Here is an 18035-nt window from a genome sequence, read left to right as displayed (position 1 = left end):
GTGTCACTTATGATTGAGAGTAAACCATATTCCTTCTCAATATTAGCTCATTCCTTTTTCTCTGACATTGTCATGGATTAAGGATGTGCCCCCCTCAAACAGATTCTGGTAATTCTTACATTGTAGAAGCAAGTTATGTCATTTGAAGTGCTATTATATTTTGTATCTTATTAGCTTGCCTTCATAAATCTACCTTTAATACACAAGGTATGTATTGCTTTGCAATTTTTATATTTTTCCAAAGATCCACAAACTCCTCCCAGTAAGGTAAAAATTCCTGAGCAGCATTGCAGCTGTGATCTGTTGATTCTGCACCTGTTGGAACATACCGGCTGCTAGAATTAAACAAGATCTTTACCATAATTTGGTAGACTATTAGGACTGTGCCCCAGTAACATGAATTAACGGTAGTGAGGAGCTTAGACTGGAACTAGCTGGAGAAGGAGGAGAGTAAGTCACTATGAGCATGTGAATCAGGGCAGGCAGATATTCCAAACCACATGATCTCTTAGTTTACTTTTGTTGTTGTTGTGTGTGTGTGTGTGTGTGTTTTTAAGATCTTACCCATTTATTTGAGGGAGAGAGAGAGCATGAGAACGGGGTGAGGGGCAGAGGGAGAAGAAGCAGACTCCCTGCCAAGTAGGGAGCCCAGCATGGGGCTTGATCCCAGGGCTCTGAGCCGAAGGCAGACACTTAACTGACTGAGCCACCCAGGCACCCCAGTCTCTTAGTTTATTTAAAAATTGGCCAATTCTGTGTTTGCCGATCCAAGGGAAATTAAGAAATTAGATAGGTCGCCTAGACTCTTACAGGGCGATTTCTACATGCATAGGAAGTACTTCCACAAGTTAAGAACTGAGAGAGCAGCAGACCTCTTGATCTGAGCATTGTTCACTCTATCCATGGCCAAAGAAGCTTTTATCTTTTGAAGCTTAACTTCTGCCACCTCTTCCCATTTGAAGATGTTTCAGAGCTTTCTTTTTTCTAAAGCTCCCTACATATTTAAATGGGAAAGAATCAAATGTTCTTCCTGGGAAGTTGCTTGAGCTTTAAAAAGATGATAATCTTCAGTTATTTAGTTTGTATGAAAACTGATTTCTGGCTAGTACAGAAGAGAATTAGGGGAAAGATTGCTAGTAAAGGGAAAGCCTGTGAAATGGCTGAATCTCTAAAGTAGCTCCTAGCTTCTCCTTTGTAGGAAGTGTAAGCCATGGTTTCTCTCTTGGGAGCTTTTGGTGTAGCTAATGAGGCAAAGCATAAATACTGCCAGGAGGGGATGAGGAACCGTAATAAAAATGTTCCTGGACAAAACAAGATTAATGAGTAAATGGGGGTCCTAGGGCTGGAAGGGCCTAAGAAAGGTTCTGTGAGAAGAAACGAATTGGTGGTTTTGGTTGGGGATGGAGGGATGCCATGGTGAGGGGGGAAGCAGTGCTCAGTCTGGAACTACCAGCAGAGGGTTGGGTGTCAGGTCTGCTGGAGAGTATAGGCTGGAAAGACACATTGTCCTGGATTAGTGATAGAATTTTGGTGACCAGGAGAGTGTTGATCAGACCCATGTCAGGCAGTGCAGTTCTTGGGTGGTTGAACTAAAACTTTTTTTTAGTATTGTACTAAAGGATGTGATGGGGGGTTTTGCATTTGGAGTCCTAATTGATGCCTTTGTTTACTGTTAAAAACCTCTCTCTAAAAGGCAGAATGAGTAAGGGAACTGGATGTGCATATCAAGACGAATGATGTGAGAAGTTGAGAATATATCCCGTGGCCCAACATTGAGCCTTTTGGACACCTTAGCAGGATAGACTGAGTGCTGTCCTTACTGTTGAGCGGTCAGTGGATATGAACCTTATTGGTGGCATAAAGATGTTGGTCAAGGAGCTCTCGTTTGATGGATTTCCAGTGTGGGACTTGAGTGATAGTTTAACTCACAGATGATATACTTGCTGCCTTGTGACATCTTAACACCGTTGGCTACATCTGGTGTGTGTGCCAATACCGAGAGTCATTTTGTGGGAGGAATATAGAATAGAGTTGCTTACAGTATCTGTTCTCATGACCTTCTGACAGTGCTTAACTTGAAACCTGATCTGTATGCCAGCCTGCCTCTTCTTTCAGTCTGAGAATCCACCTAGTCCATCAAAGTGCTCTCAGTTTCAATACTTCGCTCCTGTATTGTGCAAATGCATATTTGTCCTTGCTGTGCTGAGTGTGCTCTTTTACAGCTTCTCTTACCTGCTTCAAATGCTCTGCAGAGACTGGAGGCTTATAGGATGGGTGGGAGTAGAGAGAGCTACACTGTCAGAAAACTACATTCAAGAGGAGTTTCCAGAGTGGCCTGTTTGCTGGCTTGGTTTCCTTTGTTCCTTCGACCTAATTCCTCCATATTTCTCCCCTTCCCCTACCCATTCCTCCTCCCCTCCCCTGCCCCAAAATTGACTGCACATGCTTAAAAGAATAAGCCTTCAGATAAAGGAGAGAATACCTGAATGGAAAAGGAGGATCTGGTCCAAAGCCCCAGGTGAACTTGAAAAGAAGTACCAGCTTTGAACTACTGTTTTCTATATAATTTATAGCTGATGAAATACTCCTTACTCTGTGTGACTGAACTCCTGAGAAATGCTAAGAGATAGCACAGTTCCTACCCCTAGGCCAGAATTTGCTTTTTCCGGTTAAACTTCTCTGCCTAATCCCATATTATTATTATTATATTATTATTTCGAAAAAATCTCTCCTGACCTGAGCTGGCTTTTATTCTAGCCAACCGACTATAGGAATATCCCCACCTATGTCTCCTGCTGTTTAAGTAGTTAAGTTAGGGCTCTTCTCAGACCCCTTTGGCCCATTGTGGACAAATAGACCAACAAAGGTCCATTAGTTGCTCCAGGCCAGTAGAAAGCCCAGGAGCCTGAATTAGAGTTCTGGGACAGAGGTGATTAGAATAGTCGGCATTGATGGAGCCTAGGAACCAGGGTCTGTTTCGGTGGTCAGCTCTCTTTCAGGGACCCTTGGTGAACTCTTAAAGCTCTGGGTAGACCTGAGAAAGTCATGATAAAGCAGCCTTTCTAACTTCAAAGAAAAGCCAATCAGCTTTTTTATATAAGGAATTGTTCTTGGTCTCAAATCTTCTACTTTGATATATAGGCCTGACAAGTTTTTGTTACCCTTGCCCTTTCTAGGCTCTTTTTCTAGAAATGCATGCAGGAACCTATTTCATTTCTTCTTTGGAACAATGTAAAGAATCAGTCTGTTTCCCGGCACTTGTGGCCTTTCTAGCCAGACTTACTGTACACTCAGAGTGGGCAGCAGTGCTTTAGGGACGTTCAAAAGATAGTGGGGCACCTGGGTGGCTCAGTCGTTAAGTGTCTGCCTTCGGCTCAGGTCTTGATCCCAGGGTCCTGGGATCGAGCCCTGCATCGGGCTCTCCGCTCAGCAGGAAGCCTGCTTCTCCCTCTCCCACTCCTGCTTGTGTTCTCTCTCTCGCTGTCTCTCTGTCAAATAAAATCTTAAAAAAAACAACAAAAAAAGATACAGCTAGAAAAGAGTGGCCACAGGGCTTCCTATATTAAAAAAAAGGGCGGGGGGATGTGTTCAAATTGAGAGACTTGGGCAGGCCGTGCAGTTTGCTGAGCTGGGCCTTCCCCGTGAGTGCAAGAGAACTCACTGCAGCACAGATGCCAAGCCGGTTTGCCTGTTCTCTTCTGGGAATGTGTAAGGGAGGTTGGGGCATCTTGTCTTGTGAGGTCTTAGAAACAGGGCTAGTTCTTGGCTTGCAGAGAGGTGGGACTGGTGTACTATTTGAAATTGTATTTAGGACCTCACTCTCAAGTCACCTGTGGCCTCAGGAATGTGCTGGTGTGATCTAGGAGGATTTGAGTTTCTTCTTTGAAGTCACTTTTTTTTAAGAGGCTGGTTTGATTTTAACAAAGTTGCCAGAGCCCCCCTCTGTACCCTCCCATACACAAAGGGTGCATTGTTCCTGTACCCAATGTGCTCTAAATAAGACACCAAATCAGATGCAGCAATCCAGTCTTGCATAAGCCTTAAAATGTAGTTTTTGAAACAACTAGGCCAGAGTGGAATTCTTTAAATGGGACAGATGTCGAGAGAATGGTCTCCTCTCGTACCCTTCCGGGAAAAAAAGCAAATCTGGGATTACAACTTCCAGTGGCCTACTTTAGATAGACACTACTCTGGAAGATGACTTTATTTATAAATATTTTTAAACATAAAATCCCAAAAATAGAACTCTGTGAAAATTACAATGCGTGGTGACTTGGGATCTTCTTGCCCAGCATTTTTATCTGCTTGACCTACTGAAGTGGTTTTGCACCTTCTACATTCATGAGGAGTTTGAGGAGTTAACGGTATTCTTAAACATGATGGAAACTGCTGTTAAAAGGGAGGCTGTAGATTTATCAAACTGGAGAGGTTTTGTATAAAAATAGGAAGATACTTTAAGCACCCAATTAGCTTTTGGGAGGAAAGGGTGCTATTAAAATGCTCTTTCAAGTTTTCTGATACCAGCTTATGAGAGACTCCGGTTTGCTTCAAAATAGGATGTGTGCTTGTGGAGTATTGGGTCTTTTCTCTCTGCGGGAGGAAGATGGAGCCTAGTGGTTATGTGGGTCTGTGGTGGCAGTTTACAGCCCATTCCCATATGCAGGCTGGCCTGTCCCTGCATCACTTGTGAGGTCCGAGGATTGGGGAGTTTACACTTAGAGGGAGATTAGCTCTTGTGGTTGGAAGCCAGGCAGGGCCTAAGCCCCAATAGGGAAGGTGAGGAAAGTAATCTCTGGCTTCTGTTGATTGAAAGTCTTGAGAACATGTGTCCCATGATAGAGAATAAACCCCAAGTTTTATGGCTGTGGGTAAGAAAAGGAGAGTGTCAAGCTCTATTACTGAAACAGCTTATTCCTTAGGGTCAAGCTTTGAAAAATTTCGAAACCCAGTAAAAAGTATCTTTATTCTCACGTTAAAAAAGTTTTTGTTTGATGATGCATTAACAATACAAAAATATTTTGAACACTACAATAGTCCTTTTCTTTCAAGACTTCTTGCGACACTACACTAGAATATATGTTCTTTGGATTCTGAGAAGCCAGTGGCTAAAGTCGGAACTAAAGGCTTTTGTTGAGGGATGTATGGGTATAGGAGCAGCCCTTTTTCTTTGGATTCAGGCTATGTACAGTGAGGAGGAGGGCAAAAAAAAAAATTAAATTAAAAGTTTGGGTTTTTTTTAAGGCTCAGGGTTGAAGCTTGGCTCAGAAATGGGTTAAAGTAGGCTGTGGTGAAAACCCACTGACTACCACTAGAGGTTCTCTGGGCTCCTTGCTTTGATGGTGATGGTCCTTCCTGCAGCCCCATCAGGAAACTGAAGTAGGCACTGGCTGTCATGAGGTTTGCCCTCAACTGCTCACGAGCCGCCTAGACTGACCCGGGTAAGCAGAAAATGGAGCTGTGACAGAGGCTCTCGGGGTAGGGAGGGATGCACACCGGGTTTGGGGCCATAATTTCTTTTGACTGTCGAGTCAAAGCTCATCAGAGCTTCTGGGGAGGTTGAGTTTCTCTTGGAAACATTTCCAAGTAATTTGAACCAGAGCCAGGTACGTCTCACTGCCCATACTTGCCTGATAAGATAGTGTCTGGTCATTCCTGTTGCCTAGGGTGATAGGCCTAGATTTAACCCGTTCCATCCCCTCCTCGTCTTGCAAGCTCTTGAGAACATGGCAAGAGGCTTCCTTCTGGTCCAGCTTATGAATAATTACTCCTTTTCTGTCAACAGGGCTTCTCCGGGCCTTTCTGAGAGAAGCATTGTCCTCTTGAGCATGTGGTTGTGACCATGCTGAGGTGTTGTTTCATAAACCAGCTCATTCTTGGTCCATGAAGTGTCTGGTATGGGGAGGGTGTGGCAGTGGTGGGACTGGGGAGGTGTAGGGTTCGGAAAGTAGCTGGGCTCAATCCCGCCCACCTATGACCTAGCAGAAAAGCAAAGGAGGAGGCAGGGGGCATCTGGCCAGCAAGACAGGTGGTAAAAAGAATAGATGCAGGCTGCTGTAGGCACAAGGGATGCCCTTAATCAGACGACACACCGCCAATCTGATTCCCACCACTTGGAGCAGTTGGAATTGATGGCCCCAGGTTCAGGCAGAAGTTGTGCAGCCTCGGAAGTCTCCTGGGCCTGGTCCCTGAGAGGGAGGTAACAGGGCCCCTGGCCAGTTTCCATGTGATTTGGGGCTCTGTCGCTTCCTCTCAGAGGATGGGTCCCTGGAGGCGGCGAGGTGTCCTGTGCATGCTAGGCTGCCTGTCTCTGAGATTCCTGCCGTTGCACCTGTGTACTCTGTAGGGCGCCGGGGGGGGGGCGGGGGGGGTCCAGGGGGCTGGGAGGCTGAGAGCGGCTGAGAGCCCTGGTGATGTAGGCGCCGGCTCCGCAGGACTAGCAAGCAGTTCTGTGGGGAGGTGGGGCAGCAGGAGGTATGAGGGCGAGTCCTGGGGGGCTGGGGACCCGGGGCAGCCTAGAGCACTGTCATCGGAAGGAACGGGGCTGGGGCAGCGGCCTTCTCCGGGTAAGTACCGAATGCATTTCTTTTTCCTCCTAGGAATAGTGAAGAGAGTTATCTGTAAACAGAGGGTGAATTCACAGTCATACACCACAACCAGAAAATGCTGTCCTTGCACAGGCCTGCTGTCCCCTGTCCCCAGGACTTGGGTGATGTGCCTGTGCCTTCAAACCTAGCACTGCACTTCTGCTGGGCCTGGCCCAGACCTGGAACAGGTGTAGTTCCCAGCACAGCCACAGGGTGGCACAGGAACCTCTTGCAGGCTAGCCGTGGGGGCTGCCTCCTGTGTTTGTGGGGCTCAGATCTGCAGTAAGGCAAAGGGCTGCACTGCTTGTGGATTCTTGGGGGGTGCTCGGGCAAAATAATACAAATGCGCCCAACGTGTGTATATACACACACTTACGTACTGCCCAAGTTCCTCTCTGCCCTTGGAGAGGGAGCACGGTATTCCTTAGAGTCTGTGAACTCACTGCCTGAGGTGGACTCAGCCTTACCAGACCTAGCCTCAACCTCAACCAGGCAAACTTTAGCCACCTGGTAGGTATACCTTCTTTTCACATACACACTTCTCTGTTGTATGGGGAAACACATGGGTTTAGTGCCACAGAGCCTAACTACGGCCCTTTTGCTAGGATGGCCCAGGGATACCCCCTCTTCCTCTCTCCCTACCTCTGCAGTCCCTGGTCTCAGGTAGAAGATGAGGTACGTGACCACTTGGCATCCAGGCGGTCCTCTACTACAGTCACTTTGGGTTTTTAAGCGTTCAGGATAACACAGGCAGGGATCCTAACTTGAAGTGAGGGAATTGGTGGACCATGGTGAGTTCTAGGCCTGGTAGCCAGGGGCTCTACCTAACCCATAACCTTAGCCAGCATCAGGTCCTCATTAACAGAGGACCCTAGGCACCAGGGGCCAGAACTACCTTCTTGAGTCTGCCTTTCTTTTCTAGAACATTCTCCATTCTTAGGGGACATGGGTTCCCCAATCTGTGGGTATGCTATGGGACTGGGGGACCAAAGGAGGGCTACAGGCCCAGCAGAACATGTGCAGAGTCAGGGAAGCAGCTTGAAGCAAAGGGAGGAGGATGGTGGTGGGGACAAACCCACCTGCACGGACCACACCAATCCGTCTGCTGGTTGAGGCCAAAGCGAGCACGGCATTTCTTAGGCGAGCCAGGGTCTGCTCACAGCCATGCCAGAGGGGCAGAGCAGGGCAGAGGGCGAGCAGGCAGGCAGCAGGGCAGAGCAGGGCCCAGAAAGAAGAGGTAACATCAGTGTCAGCCAGTCACAGATACCCCATAGGCCCCATAGGCAGCGGGCCTCTCCATGGCACAGCCAGCCCCAGTGGGAGCCCCAGGACCCAGAGCCAAGTTATCAGGAAAGGTGGGCACCTAGCTAGGCAGGAGACGCAGTGGGAACAATGGTGGAGGGAGGGAGGGAGGGAGGGAGGGAGGGAGGGAGGGGATCCTGGCAGGTTAGCTCCTCTCTCTGGCTGCAGCATGGGAGCTGCGGGAGAGGAGCCCAGGGGAGACTCACAGGGATCCAGCCTCTACTGCCTCAGGGCTGCCCACCCCCCCACATCTCCCTGCCCACGTCATCCAGTTTTTCTTCCTTTTTGCCAATGCTCAATCTACCTAACCCATAAGCCCCTCATGCTGTAGCTTAAACCAGATGCACAGCAAAGCCCACACTTCAGCTTCAGAAAAGGGCAAGGATTCTACCCCGCCTCAGTCCTAGCCTCGAGCTCCCCTGTGTGGGGGCAGCACAGTTGAGATAGTCATGGATGTGGAGTCTGAATTATCAGACTCGGGGCAAGAATTGAAGCAGAGCATGGCTTCCTTGGGTCCTCCATACAGAGCACTTTGCACTGCCTAAATAAACAGGGATTGGGGGTGGGGGGGGGTGACCGAGAAATGGCCGGGCACCAACCAGCCGGCTGTGTGACTTCAGGGCCTAGGCACAGCTGCACCTCCATCCCCACAGCCCGCATGCCCATCTCAGCAGAACCACAGGCTCGGTTTCTCTGGCAGAGGCTAGCTGCGAGCAGGGCTGGCAGAGGTGGGAGGGTGCAGTGGGTCAACACACCAGTGTTACACTGTTAAAGGGACTTCGTGTAGTTGTTCCTCATGTGGGGATTTGACTTGTGAGAAGTGGGCCTTGTTTTCAGAGGGCCCAAGGCCTGAAGGTCTGTGGCTGAGAATTCTGCCTCTCCCTCTGGGCCAGAGCAGGGTGCTCATGAAATGCAGGCTTGGAGAGCAGTCTCCGCTGCTGAGAGGAGGCCTCACCTGTGTTGGATTCCTGGTGCTTTTCCCGTGACCGCCTTTTCTTCTTCCCCTGCAGGGAACAGAGGGAGGGATTCTGCTCAGATCTGGGAAGTGGTCCCTTGATCATTCCAGTGAGTGTGTGGTTGGGAGACCTGCAGCCTAGTCTGGCTGTTGCTGAGATTCTGGGTACACAGTTCCCTCCTCCCCAGGAGGCCTGGCGTTTCTTAATGGCAGTTTTTGCCAGGATACCATGGGGCAGTTAGAGGCTCCTCCTCCCTTTCCCATGCGGGTCTCCCTTCTGAATGGAGGCGATGACTTACAAGGCCCCTTACTCCCCTTCTGCCTATATGGCCAAATACCAGGCAACAGCCCTGTCAGGGGAGTGCATCCCAGGTGGAAAAGAGGACATGGGCCTGCCTTCAAGGGGCAGCTTCCCTTGCTTAGCTCTCTTCAGACTAGCCATGTGAGGCCTTGGGCCCTTGCGCTCCACCACCTGCCCTCCTTGTCTCTGCCTTCAGGACAGTGGTCTGGCTTTCCCTGTGGAGACTGTGGCCTGGGGCATGGCATCTTGAAGGTTCCCCTCCCCGTCCCTACTGTGTGTCACTGGCCACTCACATAATTGTCCCGCGCTGACCAGCCTGGATAGAGCTGCATGTGCAGCTGCCTCTCCTTTCGGGCCAGCTCATAATACTTGGCTTGCTCTTCCCGAGACAGCGCGTGCCACTGCAGTGGGGAAGAAGGGGTAGGTGGGGTGCACTAAGGAATCAACAAGGCAGCACCAGGGTGAAGGTGGTCAGGGCCCACTCCCGCCAGCCCACCTGCCCGTGGCCTCACCCTTCGGCCTAGGATCTGGTTGATGGCAGCGCTCTCCTTGAGTGTGCACTCTGCGATGACCTTGGCTCTCATCTCCTTCATGTATAGCATGAAGGCGTTGAGGGGCTTCTTGATGGTTGGCTTCTTGGCCTCCTTCTCCACCTTGGATTCTGCCTGCGTCTTCCTGAGGGGTATATGTCCAGATCACTCAGGAGCCCCCCAGTGTCCACCTAACGCGACTGCCTTTTCTAGTGTGTGTCCAGTGTGTGTGTAAATGCATGGAAACGAGGGTTTTGTAATGGTATCTTTCCCAGCTGCTCCAAAATGGATGATCAGAGCTACGTAACTCTTCCTTGCAGGAATACTGCAGCTAAGAGAAACATGTTTAAGGACTTCTCAGCCCCTCCCCTGTTGGCTCAAACCAAATCTCTGTTCCCCACCCCATCCGTCCCCTCCTCCTTCTAAGGATCAAAAAACACTGGTTGCGGGAGGTGGTGGCGGAGTGCTGGCTGGCTCACTTGGAGGAATCTATGACTCTTGATGTCGGGGTCGTGAGTTCGAGGCCCACATTGGGTGAAGAGATAGTTTTTGTTTTGTTTTGTTTTTTACGTAAGCAACAAAAAAACCCCGAACAAAACACTGGTCAGTCAGTGGCGAGAACCACAAGATGGCTCAGCCAGAGGTCGCCCCTGGCAGCCCCTGGAGCTTCTAGGTGGCAGGTGTAGAGCCTGGTGGGAGGATTGTGTCTGGCTGATGAACAGATGGGACCCTGAGGTCTGCCCCCTCCACATTGGGTGCCTTCTCACTCACAGGCTGCGGTCATACGGCTGCAGCTCCTGCTTCGCTGAGGGAGGTACGATGGCCGGGTGCGGGATGGCCGCGGGGTGACCAGGCACACCAGAGCCTAGCATCAGGGGCGGGTGGGTGAACCTAAAGGCAGAAGGAGAGTTAACACTGAGCCAGGAATGTATGGGCCAGACCTTGGACACCTGGCGGCCCCTTCACAGTACACGAGGACAGGGACACACGCCACTCCCACGGGCTTGCACACAAGCACACAGCTACACGCAAACACCTGCTCCCAACACATCACACAGACACACTGCACAAACCCGCATACGTGTCATTCAGGTGGCTATGAAGTGAGTCCTAAATAGCTTTGCAACCTGTCCCCTTACCTTATGCTAAACCAGCTCAGCCTCCTGAGCCTGTGGCTACCCTGTGAGTCTCCTTCCTCTCCTGCTTGAACCCTCCAGGCCTCTCTCCACACAACACCCAGAGTGACCTTTGTAAGCGCCCGAGTGCTCTTGGCCACCCCTGCTGAAATTCCCTCACAGCCCCCCGAAAAAAACCCAGGATCCTCCATGGGACCTGCCCCGCTGACACTATCCGCCCCATCCTTTCCCGTTTTCCATCACTTCACCCCTCCAGCCATCCCCGACCAGTGCTGTTCCCCTTGGCCGCTTTACTCAGGACATGTGACTCTTCGTGAAGTTCTCCCTGCCCATGGCTCTGTTCGTGCTCTGTCCGTACCTCCCGCCCTGGGCTGTGAACTCCAGCAGGGCTGGACATGTCTGCTGAGTTCTTGTTCCATCCCTGGCTTGGCTCCGTCACTGAGGGGGTGAGTGAAGTGGAGGGACACACACACACCTGTCACTTCGCTTTTCTGCTCTTCTGGGGAAACCACCGTAAGGGCCCGAGGTTGGAGACACATGGAAAAGGTGGTGCCTCGGCGCGGGCAGAGCTCACGGAATGCCCAGGAGAGCGTGCCTGACCCGCCCTTCAGCAGGGAGGCACAAAGGGGTGAGTGCACGCACACGTGCACTTGGGCGGGCTCACGCACGCACAGAGGCAGGAGCACGAGCACACACGTGCGTGCACTGTCCCTGACTGCCCCAGGGCGCTTGGCTGCACGGTATGGCCCGGCCTCAGGCCTCTTGCTCTCCCACTGGCTTCATTCTCAGGCACAGCGCAGCAGGGGGCTGCAGAAGGACGGACGGACGGCTGGACAGACAACTAGCACAGGGCAAGCACTGGCCTGGGCATGGCCTCGTGTGGGCACTGAAGCCTGGGCAACAGGAAGCAGGAGCCTGGCTGCAGGGTTCGGGACTCACCTGGGGTAGGGGGCGCCAGGGGCTGCAGTGGGGGCAGGGAAGTGCTGTCTATATCCGCAGGAAGGGGACAAGGGGTAGAGAGGAGGGCTGGGCCTGTGGTTGGGAGAGACAGCTGTTAGCAGTCTGGCGACTGGCCAGATGTGGGGCAGGACCTCCCCACCAGGTGCAGGGGATCAGCCTCTGTAGGACTCTCCAGCATGTGTACTTGGCATCTGCCACCAGGGGGCACGCCGTGCTGCTCTTTGCTCCACAGACTGGTCCTGGCGCTTAAGGGGCAGAAATGGCAGCATCCTCCTAGGACCCAGCTTAGGAAGCCCCCCCCCCCCCAGCTCACCTCCAGCCTTATTTCTTGGTCAATATGGGGTTGACATCTGCCTTAGGGCTTCTGCATCCACTGTTAAAACGCCTGGATTATTTTGCCCCCTTTCGATTCCTGGCCTGCCTTCAGGCCCTGCTTGGCTAAATGACCTTTTCTCCTGAAAGCCCTTGAAATCCCAAGCTGGATGAGGCAGCCCTCTGGGCTCTTACACTCCCCACTGAAAGCACTAACACGGCCCTGTCGCTGTCGGGCCTCTGGCAGATCGGGCCCAGAGAGGGCAGGGACCTGAGGGTCGGCCCGCATCAGCAGCGCCGCTCTGGTGTCCAGAACCCCGCCTGGCCAGCTCCAGTCCTGGGGGCGTTCCTAGGCGGAGTCCTGATTGGTATTCAGAGTGGGGCAGTGTCCGAGGAGAATCAGGAAACGGAGTGAGCTGAACACCGATAAAAAGCACGTGGAAAAGGGCAGGCAGGTCTCAGGGTGGGCCTCTGGCCTTCCCTTTCTTCCTGGGAAACCATGCTTTCCTGCTGTTGGGCGACTGCCCCAGCCCAGAGACGCTGCAGACCTGTCCACATCACACTGTGGGTCACGAGCAGAGGGCCAACCAGCCTGCCAAGGCCCGGCTCCGGCGGAAGACGGGCCCTGTGGCCCACAGTCGGGCCTGCTGACTTAAGGGTCAGGCTGGCTTGGGCTGGCGCAGTCTTCACAGACTCTAAGGCTCTCTCAGCAGCTGGCCAGGGGCTTGGGCTTGGCGCCAGAAGGGGCACAGGAGAACTCTGCTCCTCAGGGAGCTCAGCCAACGGACCAGTCGGCAGGAGGCACTGACGGGAGTAGGAAGTAGCCCCTTGCCCACCACGTGGCTCAGAGGCAAAAGCCTGTCTCGTGGCCATTCATGTTGTCCCCTCCCTGTCCGGGCAGGTCTCCCTTTCCTTCCTTACCTACTCTTATAACCTGGGCAGCTCGCCGTGCCCCCCACCCCCACGCCACTCGAGGCTCCCAGACATGGAGGCCGAGTTCACGTGTGGCAGGACTGAGACCAGGAGTCAAGGGGAGTGCGGTGGGCCACCTGGGGAATGGACAGAGCTGCTGGACGGCCCCCGGTTCTGACACAGGGCTGGCAGCAGAGTGCTGGCAGAGAAGGGTGGAGGAGGAAAAGGACACGGCAAGTATGGGTCCCACCAGCGCAAGGCGCCCCCTTCCCACCGGGCCCACACTCACCAGCTCACAGTGTGGGGGAGTTGTCCCATGCTGCCTGAGGTCAGAGAGTAGAAGCCAGAGAGGTCAGGGGTCTGCAGAGGCCTGTGAACTCCTACAGGGGAGAGGGGCTGAGTGAGTGAGCTAGCCTGACCTGGGACTGCACCCTAGAGCCTCCTGTGGGGCCTCTAAGACCCTCCCTCCGTCTGCTGGAGGACCAGACATACCGGTTTGTTCAGGACTATGCCAGTGTGATGACAGGGCCCCATTTCCAGGGCAGAGAGGCTGGGTGACCAGCCTTAAGGACACTGGCTGGCCAGGGAGAGGTGGAGCCACTGAGGGGTGGGCAGGCCAGGCCTCGCCGTGCCCTGGTCCACTGCTGGTCTTCACCTGGGGCCTCTCGGCTGGGGGCTCTGGCCTGGCTTTGTGTGCAGGACGCAGGCCCCCTGGCCTGGGCAGCCTGGGTTCCACCCACCCCCTCTGCCTCCCCAGGGTTGAGTCAGCACGTTTCCCACAGCCGACAATGGCTGATTTCAGAATGACTTTCCCTGAGGCTGAGGTGAATCAGCCATCACAACCACCACTTTCCATTTTCTCACTGGGGGGAGGGAAAGGATACAAGTTTTATTGTCCTCAGCTTTACACAGATGCCTGCTCCCACATCCTGGCATTGGGAGGCCCCTCGGGATTAGGCTCCTACCTCAACCTGAAGCCTTCCAAGTCTGATCTGGCACCACCTGCCCTCAGGCTCCCCATCCACCTTTCTGGTGTTTTCTTTGGGCTTTGAGTTTGCCCAGCCCCAGGTTTTCCAGTTGTAAAAAGGGCCTAGCCCCTGGACTCAGAAGCTAGGGACTTGGCCCCCAGACTCCGGGGCTGCCAGGCCCCTCCCCTTCCCAGATCCGTACCTTGTTTCTGGCTGATGTCAGCTGGTGCAGGTGTAGGGTGGGGGCTGCTGAAATGTTCATAGAGAGGAGAGAGTTGTGGGACGCTGTGGGCTGGCTGACTGGCCTTGTTGTGCTGAAAAATGAGGGGGGTGGTGTGAATGTGGGGAGACCCAAAGGAGGAAGGCCCAGGGCTGGGGGCATACATATAGACAGAGCCTCTTTTAGCTGTGCGGGTAGCCCAAATGTCAAAGGAAAGTGGGGGTGGTTAAAACCACAGGCCTCAGGGAGGGGGCACCACTCAAGCCATCCTATGTCCAGTGGCCCTGCCCACAGCCTCCCACGCTTTGCTCAAGCAGCCCTACCACCTAGAGAGCCTCTTGGTTTCTACACACTCAATCCCAGAGGCACATCTCCCCTGTCCAGGAAATTCTTTCTGCCTCTGGGTCTGAGACACTCCCCCCTCGCCCCACCCCTCGTCCCCTGGTTTCTCTGAGGCCCTGTGGCTTGTCTGGGGGGGCTGCTCTCGGCCTCCAGCCCCAGACATCAGGTAATGGTCTCAAGACCTGGCTTACCCCAGGACAGCCTGGAGTTTTCTTTCCTCTTCCTCCAGCCCCCAGACTCAGGGTTTGGAGTCTGACCCACTATTCCACCTCAGGCTTCACAGGATTTGTGGGGACAGGGGAGGCTCCCATCCGCCCTTTAACTCGGAGCAGGTGGGCTAGGTGGGGCCAGGCTCCCTCCAGGGCCAGCCCACCCAGCCCCCACACTTCCCGTTTCCTCAGCAACACAGGACTCTTACTTTTCACACTAGTCACATGGATCTGTCATGAGATGACTCATGCTGGGAAGGGGGCTCCCCATGCGACCCAGCCACAGGGAGGTGCTGCTCGGGGCCAAGGCACAGCTCTGCATATCCCCAGCGCACCCCTGCACAAGCCGGGATCCTGGAAACATCATCTACCACTGAGGCTCAGCTTCACTGGGAAAGTTCAGCACAGATAAGTGACTTCCGACTCACGGCACAGAAGCAGCAGGACATCTTTGGAGCAGGACAGTAGTGAGAGGTTTTGGCCTGGGCTCCTTCCCAGGGTGCAGTTTCCCCCTGGGTGAATTCAGCCAGACTCCCTAACATCTCTGGGCTTCAGTTCCCGCTCTTGTGTAATGGAGTTTGTGATCCCTTCATCACCAGGTCCGGGGAAGCTCAGGTAGCTCACGGTGAGGAGGCCTGGCACAGGTCCCCTTGGGATCGGCTCTTTGGGGTCCAGTGAGGCGAGACGGAAGGCCAGGTATGCGCTGCAACTCAGCCAAGGTGTGAGGCTTCCAGGTGGACACAGACTCACCCCCCGCCCCCCGGCAGCAGCCCTGGCTGCCCTGTCCCCCACACTCCTGCCTCCAGGGGAGCTTGAGGCGGGGCTCCTGGCCGCGGCACCCTTCCCTTGGGGCGCCACCTCTGCAGTCCCCTGGCCGTTCATCGGCCCACTGGGCAGAGCCTCACATCCTTCTGTCCTCAGGCAGACGGGGTGGTGTCCCAGCAGCACCACAGCCCCCTCGTGAGCACCTCTAACTAGAGCCCTCTCTCGGCGTCCTGGGGCAGCCCACAGAGGGCTCTCCCCTGTGAACTTGAGGAGTCGTCGGCTGGCCCCGTGCAGACCCTGGTTCGAACGTGTGTGGCCTTCAAGAACGGACTACAGTATCTTGTCAAATGGAGAGGGTCACAGGGTTGCCCTTACGGGCAAAGGCACACAGTACCCAAGAGCTCGATTCCTCCGGTGTTGCGCCAGGACGAAGGGACACGCAGGGAGCCCCTCGCGTGCACAAAGGAGATGCTCCTCACAGTCCTTCCCTGGCCCTGAGGTGCTGGCCTCACACGGGCCAGTTTTGGTCTGAATTTGCCAGAGGCCATCTGCCTGAGGATGGAAGACCCATGTGGCAGCCCACTGGCAACCTCAGCCCTGCAGGCTGGGGACGGGGCACGGCGTCTCCAGGCCATGGGTGCGGTGACTTTCCCGTTGCTGTTCTAAGGCAAGGCTCTCTGAGCCAGCTGGGGGGTCCGTGCCACACTCAGGACCCGGACACGACTGTGACAGAGCCGGAGCGCGTGTGGGCACGGGGGCAGAACGGAGGCTCCTCAGGCTTGCCGGCAAGGGCTGGCGGGACAGGAAGGGGCTGGGGCAGCTACGGGGTGAGGACACCTGTGGAACCCTTCATGACTGCGCGCCTGCCGCACGCCAGGCACTGTGCCAAGCAGGCTGCAAGGCCAGCAGCGTTCCCGCTAGGGTACCCACGGGCTGCCAGTTCTCCCCGCTGTGAATCCTCCCTCAGCCACCAGCTCGTGTCTGGTTCCCCTTCATTGCGAAACGCAGCTGCGCCATCCCCATCCTGGGCTCCTGTTCTTAGTCCCCGTGCCGCCTTTCAGCCTAGCCGTCCCTTGCGCCATCGCTTCACCAGATGGCTCCTGTCAAGGTCCCCAGCGACTGCCACACTGCTGAACTCAATGCTCAGTCTTCCTTTTACCTGACCTCTCGGCAGGACTGGACACAACTCATTTCTCCCTCCTCCCTGAAACAGTTTCCTGGCTTGGCTTCCAGAATGCCACACGAACCTGATTTGCCTCCAAGCTCACGGGCCGCTCTCTGTCGGCCTGCTTCCTGCCTGCCCATCTTCCTGACCTGACCCAAGATGGGCCCTCGGCTTTCCATCTCCCCTCATTCCCAGAGTGCTCTCATCCAGGGTCACAGCTTTCCATGTCTTCAGCTGATGACTGACATTCTGATCTCAGCCCCTACTTGCTCGAGGGAACTCCACTCCCCAAATGCCTACTCACCACGTCTACTCAGAAGTCTGAAATGCTCCCCAAACTCAGTACGTCCAAAGCAGAGCCTCTGGTTTTCTGCCCCACATGCTGTTCTCCATCTTCCTCAGTTAATGGCCACTCCCTCCTTCCAGTTGCTCAGATACCCTGGAGTAGGCCTTGACTCTCCACATCCCGCCTCCGGTCTGTCAGTCACCTGTCACCCGGACGACTCCAGTGGCCTCCTGTCCCTCCACCAGTCCTCCATCCAGCAACCATGTAAATCAGATCACAGCTCTCCTGCCCAGAGCCGCCCGCGCCCTGAGAAAACCTCCAAAGCACTGTGTGGCCAGGCCGCACTCCCTCCCGCTCTTCCCTGCTCACGCCCAGCATTTCCACGTGTGCTTCAGCCTCCAGCTTCCTCCTCCAGCTGCTCTAGTGATCACTTTCAGGTGTGCCACGAGCTAAAGTGGGCAAGGGTGCTTAGGTCTCTGACATTTATACTAACCTTTTCAGTACAGGATCCTGGGCCAGTTTGCCCCTTGAATAATGATGATGAGAAAAGCAGCCCTGATTACCTCACTGATCACAGATACAAAAATTTTGCCTTATCTTAGAATTTGGGGGAGCAGCAGCCGAGGGCCTGGGAAGCTTCCTGAAAGCCTCTGGGGCCTTTTTACCCTGATAGGTCCCCAAGAGAGTGGTAGCTAGACATCATCAGCCCTGCCCAGGCCTTGTGACAGACAGGGCCACAGCCTCAGGGTCCATTCCCTCCAGAACCTGGGACTCTGGTGGAAGGCATTCCACCATTCGCCACCTAAGGGCACAAATGCCTGGAGCCCTGGCCCAGAATGGAAACCCTCCACAGGTCCCTCCGGCCTAGGGGCTTTTGAATGTAAGCTCCTGCTTCCGAGAAGGCCTTGCCATCTAAGCCTTGACTCTGGCTCTTGGGCCCCCAGAACTGTAAGCCTGGCTGGTGGAGTGGGACCCCTGGAAGGAAGTCTTAGGACCAGAGCCTGGGGTCCAAGGTGCCAGCTTCAGGAAGACAGTCTCAGAGTTCCACTCTGCCCGGGAAGGGGGTAGGGCGGGTCTGCTCCGAGGGA

General features: G+C 54.1%; 1 protein-coding gene across 3 annotated transcripts in view; it reads right to left on the bottom strand.

Annotated features, from left to right (window-relative positions):
- Positions 1-6361: 6361 nt before the first annotated feature.
- Positions 6362-18035, bottom strand: part of TCF7 (transcription factor 7) — a 30886-nt gene continuing 19212 nt past the window's right edge. Inside the window, exons 4-11 of one of the 3 annotated variants that reach the window (XM_021701884.2) lie at positions 14163-14274; positions 13282-13372; positions 11748-11840; positions 10444-10563; positions 9655-9817; positions 9436-9543; positions 8842-8890; positions 6362-6592 (exon numbers count right to left, since the gene is read on the bottom strand). In XM_021701884.2, coding sequence (XP_021557559.1) covers positions 6513-6592; positions 8842-8890; positions 9436-9543; positions 9655-9817; positions 10444-10563; positions 11748-11840; positions 13282-13372; positions 14163-14274 — 816 coding nt within the window. In that variant the 3' untranslated portion in view covers positions 6362-6512. The remainder of the gene's footprint in view (positions 6593-8841; positions 8891-9435; positions 9544-9654; positions 9818-10443; positions 10564-11747; positions 11841-13281; positions 13373-14162; positions 14275-18035) is intronic. The other 2 variants (XM_044916763.1, XM_044916764.1) reach the window with 2 other exon arrangements.

Source organism: Neomonachus schauinslandi, chromosome 7, assembly GCF_002201575.2.
Source record: "Neomonachus schauinslandi chromosome 7, ASM220157v2, whole genome shotgun sequence".
NCBI classification, from domain to species: Eukaryota; Metazoa; Chordata; class Mammalia; order Carnivora; family Phocidae; genus Neomonachus; species Neomonachus schauinslandi.
The sequence above is the reverse complement of the archived record's forward strand: the minus strand, read 5'-3'. Positions and strand labels throughout refer to the sequence as shown.